Source organism: Brassica oleracea, chromosome C1 (assembly GCF_000695525.1).
Source record: "Brassica oleracea var. oleracea cultivar TO1000 chromosome C1, BOL, whole genome shotgun sequence".
In the NCBI taxonomy this organism is placed as follows: Eukaryota; Viridiplantae; Streptophyta; class Magnoliopsida; order Brassicales; family Brassicaceae; genus Brassica; species Brassica oleracea.
The window spans coordinates 16,609,728-16,618,499 of NC_027748.1; the positions used below are offsets into that span (position 1 = coordinate 16,609,728).

The 8,772-nt window shown below is 33.4% G+C and overlaps 1 protein-coding gene across 1 annotated transcript; it reads left to right on the forward strand.

Annotated features, from left to right (window-relative positions):
• The first annotated feature begins 5,292 nt into the window (after positions 1-5,292).
• Positions 5,293-6,988, forward strand: LOC106323257 (UDP-glycosyltransferase 84A3-like). The gene has a single exon (XM_013761413.1). The coding sequence runs from the start codon at positions 5,413-5,415 to the stop codon at positions 6,859-6,861; it is 1,449 nt and encodes a 482-aa protein (XP_013616867.1). The 5' UTR covers positions 5,293-5,412; the 3' UTR covers positions 6,862-6,988.
• Positions 6,989-8,772: the final 1,784 nt, after the last annotated feature.

Genomic DNA, 8,772 nt, shown 5'->3' on the forward strand with positions numbered 1-8,772 from the left:
CAAAAATAAATTTTGGATACTTTGGGTACCCAATCGGTTTCGAGTAGGACTCATATCTCATGCCTAAGAGAGAGTTAAATAAAATTGTACATACAAAATTTCAAATAAACTAATAAATAAATTATATAATTTTTTAAAAATTCATTCTTTGATATAATACGACTTTGTAGTATATTAATATATAACAATTTCAAAATATTAATTTGTATTAAAATTTGTTTATAATAAAAAAAAATTGCGCTTTCGAAGCGCGGGTCAAAATCTAGTTTCTATATTAAAATACAATAAATACTTATAAAACTAGCACTTTAGTGACTCGAACTCTGGTTGGATTCACGAATATGCAAGTGTGTAACCATTACATCACTTAGATTAACATGTTAACTAATATATTTTGTATATATATATTTGATTCATATATTAAAAGGGTACCCGAAACCGAACTGAAACCGAACCAAAATTTCATAAGTACTTATTGGATATAAGAATAATTTATCAGATATACCCGGAACCAAATGGTTCCTACCCAAAACCGAACCGAATATCCGAATGCCAAAATAAAAAGAATTCTAAAATCTATATTGAATGCATTGGATTTTGAGTTCATTCATTTATTCATGAGATTCCATAAAAAATGATTTGAAATCAATCCGAAATACAAAAAAAAAAAAAAAAAAAAAAAATCTTTAAAAGTTGAATATTAATAGATTTTTAAAATTGGATTTAAATCATTAATTGAATAATATTATATTTTAAAATAGAATTTATAATCATCATCACTACTATATAAAAGAGGCTAATTTTGGAGCTTCTAAGGGGTGCCACATGGGCATAAATATTCTCCACAATCAGTCTGCCAGGTCATTGCAGACTGGGCTTGGAATAAAAAAGTTAAGTTTCCTTCCCAGCCCATTTAAACCATTTCGCAGCCCAATCCAGAGCCGGTCTTGATACGGGTCGTGTTATATCGTCGTCTCGATCCCGTTTCTCTTTAAAAAAAAATTACTCATCCTCCCTAACCCTAATCGCCGTATCGATTCTCTTCCTCTCCCCCAACTCCTCCCGCATAATGCCTCCGATGAGAGTGCTGGTACTTCAATGTTCTCCCATAAATCCTCCATTCAAGATCCCTACGGACCCTCCACATCCCCCCTCTTCTCGGATCCATTTCGTCTCGGATCCATTTGGTGATGCTTTCCAATGGCTGGAGATGTAGGAGAAACTAACGACAGATTCTTCAAGGTAAGGCCTGATTTCGTAAATATTTGGTAGGAGATCCATAGACACCGTCAAAATCTCAAAACTTTAATTGGATTTTTTAAATGTTAATTTTAGGACTTAGTCAGGTGAAGCAGCGGTGGATCAGGAGGATAAGATAGTTGTGCCTCCAAGGAAGGAGCCTGAGGTAGAAAAGGAAAAAAACCGGAGAATGAACATGAGTCAGAGTTTGGAGAAGAAAAAGAGAGTAAGGAGAGGAAGGAGAAAGCGTTAAAGGAGATAGAGATGTGGAATGCGGCATACAACGCTACAGTTTTATCTGATTTGCTTGGTAAGTGGTTAAGTCTAAATGTGATCATGTTTGATTGCTGTGAAGAAAGCTTAGTGTTCTCTCTTTGACTCATCCCTCCATCTGTGTCTTTTTGGTCTTGCAAAGGTTTTTCTCATACATTTTCAATTATCAAATTTGATTTTTTTTTGTCTTCTAGCTGTTTCATTAAAAGGTCAAGTCTGATACAAAAACTCACAGTTGCTGGTATCATTGGCAACTTCATTCAGATTTGACAAAGGGTTAACATAGAAGCTACAATATAATTGGTTAATGCTACGTGAAGCTATAACAAAAACACTCAGATAATGATCATGTTCTGTACATATTAGGAGCCATCAGTAGTTACCAGTCCAAAGCAACTTTTGTTGCTTACAAGCAGCGTTCTGGGAACAAAATGGATAAGGTTAATGAGATCTTAAGTTTGGCTTACATAAATGTTTTGTTTATCATGAAATGCTTCATGTTGTTGTTATATTATAGATTTTGGCTTCTCATTTGATGTATCAAAAACTCGATGTTCCAATTCCACTTTGGAAAAAGTTATGAAAAAATAAACAATAATCAAAGTTTTATCGATTTCAAATGTTATGATGTATTCTTTACGTAACTTTTGCTTAAGGTATAATTTGAGATACTGTAACTTTGTCTATTGTGTCACTATCACATACCAAAACATCATTTACAAATTACAACTAAATCTCCGTGCTTGCGCGAGGTCAGCATCCTAGTTCATATAACTGTAGATTGTGTTTAGATTTAAACTCTATTAAAATGCATGATTGAATAACACCACCTTATTTTCTACGTAATAAAGCTCTTTGAGCTGCTTGATTTTCTATAATAAAACTAGAGCTTTTTTAAAATATTTCTTTTCTAATAACTAAGGAATCTTAATCATAGTAGTATAAACAAACATGCATAAAAATACGAAAATTCCCCATTTTCAACTGATGGAAACCAATGGGAACTTGGAAAGGGATATGTATGGTCATAAATTCATGCCTTCATCACAGAGGTAGTACAAGATTCTACAAAGTGATATGCTAAGAAGAAGTGTTTGGTTTTGCCACTAATTATCCTACTTCTTTTGTTATTTTGTGTCATGTTCACAATATAAAGTGGATATCCAAAAAACCAAAAAAGATACTTGACTCGACGTATGTGATTAATATGTGAAATGACAAAAAAATGATATTGGAGTAATCACTAGCAAAAATGTTATAAACTGAGGAAAATATCGGCTGAAAAAACAAGAAAACGATAAAACCTATACTTATATAGATTAATAAATTGTATTTTTAATGATATACCTGTATTGTTGATTTGTTTCTGACATGTAAATGTAAAATTTTTGGTCAAATAAAAGTAGGTGAATTGGTAGGATAATCATATTGAAAAAAATATTAGGCAAATAACCATGTAATAAAGTAGGAGGTTTGATGTGACAATTTGGCATGAAAACATACCACTTTTTCCTTTGCTGTGCCTGAATTTTTGGCAAATGCGATATCTAGATTTTACTATATTATATTTGTTCGATATGTAGTAAAGACTAATATATTCACACAATTTTGTTATAATTTGGTTTTTTTCGACGCGTTGCTTTAGAATTTTTCTTTACTCACAGGATACACTTTTACTCGCCGCGTAAAAGATAGATTCGAGCAATTGGAGAGTTGACACAAGAAAATAATAATTGTAATATGAATCTTAAAAACTATATTATACTATGTGCATTTGACAAATAGTAAAATAATCCATTTATCAAATAGCATATTAGTAAACATAATTATCTTAATAACTGTACTAGTCAACCCAAGCAAAATGAAAACACTCAACTCATGGAACACAATAAAGGCCAAAATATATTACAATTTTCCGCTATAACCTGCCCTAGTCAACCTGAAAAAAGAAGAGGAAAAAAAAGAAGGACAAGAAGAATGAGGAGAATAAGAAGGAATGAAGAGAAAAAAAAGATGGAGAAAGATGAAATAGAAAAATATATTGTAAAGAACTATATTGTATCACTAAAATAGAATAGTATGTAGTATTTACAATATATTATAACCAATTACATATTGGTTGTTCGAAGAGAGAACAAAATGAAAATATAGAAAATATGAGAGAAGATGTAGAGTTTTGATTGAGTTAAAACTCAAGACAAATCAATTTATATAAAATTATCCAATCTTTTTTTTTTTGTCGACGCCCATCTTCTAAGATCAAGTAGTAGACGGTCTTGAGACGTTCCGAAGAATATCTAATCTATATATTTAAATATAGGATATCATTTGAAGTAGAAATTAGACTATATTATATGAATTTACGATACAGTATAGAATTTATAACTCGATTTTCTTACATTAACATTATATATCAAATGTTACAATATATAAAATTTTCAAAACACATCATAAATAGGAAAAAATCTATATTTTTGTGAGTATTTTATAAATCTGAATAATTTTTTTTTAAAGAATCTAGAAGATAAATAAGATTAGACGGGAAAACATTATACATGAAAATAAAAAAAACAAAAAAAAAACAAAACCACTACATATGCTTATACCGAGGGGTATAATTGCAATTAATACAAATATATATTGTGTATCCTAGCCATTTAGTTGCTAGGGTCATTTGCCTAATTAATTTTTTCTTCATGGTTATATTTGCCAATTTCTCATAATAGTATTGTTTACGTTGTGTATTGTTTTTCACACTCAATATCCCCTATATATTAATTGAGAAACATTACAACTTTTTTTTGAAACCACATGTCATCACTATGATAAACTTCTATCTAATTATATAATAAAAATTTTCTATTAAGCTAGCCAAAAATTCATTATTAATGTTCTTTATTATTTCTTTAAATAAAAGTTACAAAATTGCTTAATATGGCTAAAATATATATGACAATTAATGATTTTGAATAATAAAGATTTGATAAAAATTAGTGTATCTTCTATCATGCATATTTGTTTAATTTAAAATTATTAAAAATAAATTAAAACAATCACATTAACCATATAATAAATTTTAGATTTTTCTGTATATGTATATTTTTGAATTTTTTAAAACGACTATAAATTACTAAAACTGTTAACAGTCTCACATTCAATTTTTGTGATCCATGGTTTAAAAATTTTGTTATGACAAAATACAAATGATTATAAAATCATATAAGTAAAAAGTCTAATTTAATTAATTATTAAGATTAAATATATATATATATATATATATAGTTTTAAATTAAACTATATGACATATAAAATACTAAAGTATTTTAATTTCTAAATTTACTTTGAATTTTGTTTTTGATAAAAGCTTTGAACAAATATTGAAAACTTAATTTAAAAAAAATATAAATTACTAAAACTGTTAATCCCACAATGAAAATTTTGTTATCAGTAATTTAAAGTTTTTGCTATAAAAGATACAAATGATAAAAAAAACAAATGATAAAAAAAACCATATGAATAGAAAAACATCATTTAATAAACAATAATATTAAAAATATACTATGTATGTTAATATCTTTTATATTTAATTATATATCCTATCAAATAGAAAAAAAATATTGTTTGGATTAATAAAATTGATTTATATGTTTGCACCAATTTAATTATATATATAATAGTTACTGACTTTTAGTTATTCAATATATATTTATTATTTTATAATAAATAAATACATAAAATACATAAAATAATTTATATATATAATGCTCCGGACCGCTGGTCTTAATCTACTATCATGGTAAAGCTAGAGAAGCAGTATGCGCTCACCTTAAATAATCCACCTTTGCATTGTTTTAAGAAAATAAAATCAGTTTCTAGTTTCCATAAGGAAAATAAAAATCGATGGAACCGTCTCTTGAGCATGTGATGCTCGTATCTTTCCCAGGCCAAGGTAACATAAACCCTCTACTTCGTCTCGGAAAGCTCATAGCTTCGAAAGGCCTACTGGTCACCTTTGTCACCACAGAGCAGCCATGGGGAGAGAAGATGCGTCAAGCCAACAAGATTCAAGACGGCGTGCTCAAACCGGTCGGTTTAGGTTTCCTCCGGTTCGAGTTCTTCAACGATGGGTTAGCAGACGATGACGAAAAAAGAACCAACTTCCAAGCCTTCCGACCACACCTTGAACTTGTCGGAAAACGGGAGATCAAGAACCTCATCAAGAGAAACGAGCAAGAGGAAAAGCAACCTGTGAGGTGTCTTATAAACAACGCTTTTGTGCCGTGGGTGTGTGACGTGGCTGATGAGCTTCTTATCCCTTCGGCTGTTCTTTGGGTCCAGTCTTGCGCTTGTCTCACCGCTTATTATTATTACCACCACCGGTTAGTTAAGTTTCCGACCAAAACTGAGCCGGAGATTAACGTTGAAATCCCAAGCTTACCGTTGTTGAAGCATGACGAGATCCCAAGCTTCCTTCACCCTTCATCTCCCTTTGCAGCTTATGGAGAAGTCATTTTAGACCTGCTCAAGCGACTTGAAAACCACAAGCCTCTCTTTGTTTTCATCGACACTTTTCAAGAACTAGAAAAAGAGATCATTGACCACATGTCTAACCTTTGTCCTCAAGTCAAGTTTAGCCCTCTCGGTCCTCTCTTCAAGATGGCTCAAACCATAAGCTCTGACGTTAAGGGAGACATCTCTGCCCCAGCGAGTGACTGCATGGAGTGGCTCGACTCGAGAGAACCATCCTCAGTCGTCTATATCTCCTTTGGGACTATAGTCCACTTGAAGCAAGAGCAGTTCGAGGAGATCGCTCATGGTGTTTTGTGTTCTGGTTTGTCGTTCTTATGGGTGGTTCGGCCTCCTATGGAAGGGTCAAGCGTGAAACCATATGTTTTGCCTCCTGAGCTTGAAGAGAAAGGGAAGATCGTTGAATGGTGTCCTCAAGAGAGAGTGTTGGCTCATCCTGCGGTTGCTTGCTTCTTAAGTCACTGCGGATGGAACTCGACAATGGAGGCTCTGTCTTCGGGAGTTCCCATGGTCTGTTTTCCGATGTGGGGAGATCAGGTTACTGATGCTGTGTACTTGGTTGATGTTTTCAAGACAGGAGTGAGACTTGGTCGCGGAGCGGCTGAGGAGAAGATTGTTCTGAGGGAGGTTGTGTCGGAGAAGCTGCTTGAGGCCACCGTTGGGGAAAAGGCGGTGGAGCTTAGAGAAAGCGCGCGGAGGTGGAAGGAAGAAGCGGAGGCAGCCGTGGCGTACGGTGGATCATCGGATAGGAACTTTCAAGAGTTTGTGGACGAGTTGGTTACGAAATCTGTGGCGAGAAAAGACAACGGAGAATACTCATGATGATGTCACGTAATATTCCAAATTGTTGATGTAACTCCGAAACCTAGACACCACTACAGTATTCATATTATCTTTTTCTTTTTCTTTTTCTTTTTCTTTTATCAATAACACATCAAATCCCATCTCATGCTCCAGTGATGTCGTTTTCTATCAATTTTACATTCTATTCTATTTCATCACTTCGAGCCACAAGCACTTAGATTTTTAAAACCATTTTGATGCATTCACTGCAAAAAAACGTGGTCATAACGACCAAGAGTTACGACTACAATAGTGTCGTCGTAATGTAACATGATGTTTACGTCAACGTTAGTTAGGACGACATATAATGTCATCGTAAAGTAGACGTAAATGTCATCGTAAAGTAGACGTAAATTTGCTACCAAATGTTTTCGTCGTAAAGTAACGTTTTTTTACCGACGATCTAGTCGTAGAATTGCTACAAAAAGTCTTCGTCGTAAATTAGTCATAATTATACGACTAGATTACGATGACCATTGGTTTCGTCGTAAACACGTCGGTAAATTACGTCTATTTTAAATATAATATTTTCCATCTAATTAACGACCTTATTACGAGGAATGCAGTTGTAAATTAGTAGTAAAGTTTATGGTAACATAAATTGGTCGTAACATTTCCACCTACCAAAATCGAAATTTTCTTATAAATATGCTCTCCTCTCTCTCATTCTCAAATGCACAAAAAAACAAAAAAAAAACAAAAAAAAGTTAAAAATGTCTCGAGATATCTATGAGTTTCGGAGTTGGATGTATGCACACACAAAGATTCTGCAGGAAGAGTGACAAGTGAATTTCTCAACGGAGCATAAACATTCATGTACCAGGCCGGAAATACATCTCTCACGCAAGAAACAAGTAAAATGTTTTGTCCCTGTCGTAAATGCAAGAATACCAAGTTTGCTCAGAGTGAAACAGTTTGGAAACATATAGTAAATAGAGGATTTACTCCACATTACTACATCTGGTTTCACCATGGAGAGGGTGATAGTAGGAATGAAGCTAGTAGTAGTAATCGGGTTGAAAATGTTGGTAACAGAGATGAACCGAGTCATTTGCATTCTGAAATCCCTCTGGAGGATCAGATGGTAGATCATGATAGGACGCATGATATGGTTACATATGCATTTTGTGAAACTACATGAATAATAGAGGAAGTAGAAAATGTAGAAGGGCCTAACTTGGAGGCAAAAATATTTTATGAAATGCTAGCTGCAGCTAATCAGCCAATTTACAAAGGTTGTAGAGAAGGTTTTTCTAAATTATCATTGGCAGCTAGGATGATCATAACTTACCTGAAGCTTGTATGGATGCGTGGGCTGAGTTGCTTAAAGAGTATTTGCCAGAAGATAATTTGTGTGCTGAATCTTATTATGAGATTCAGAAACTTGCTCATAGTCTTAGCTTACCTTCGGAGATGATAGATGTGTGTATAGAAAATTGTATGATCTACTAGAGGGAAGATGCAGAATTGTTGGAGTGTAAATTTTGCAAGAAGCCACGATATAAACCAGAAGGACGTGAGCGGAATAGGGTACCGTACCAGCGGATGTGGTACTTCCCTATTACGGATAGACTAAAGAGATTATATCAATCAGAAAAGACTGCAGCAGCGATGAGATGGCATGCCGAACATACTCAGAAGGAGGGCGAGATCAATCAACCGTCAGATGCAAAAGCGTGGAAACACTTGAATTAGGTTCACAAAAATTTTGCAAGCAACATTCGAAATGTTTATCTTGGATTATGCACAGAGGGATTTAGTCCTTTTGGAATGCCTGGAAGACAATACTCGCTTTGGCCAGTCATCCTGACGCCATACAACCTTCCACCAGAGATGTGTATGGAAAGAGAATTTCTTTTCATGAGTATATTGATACATTGGCCTAAGCAT

Bases quoted from the DNA above. Each gene is read 5' to 3' on its own strand.
- LOC106323257 (XM_013761413.1), top strand. From the start codon at position 5,413: ATGGAACCGTCTCTTGAGCATGTGATGCTCGTATCTTTCCCAGGCCAA.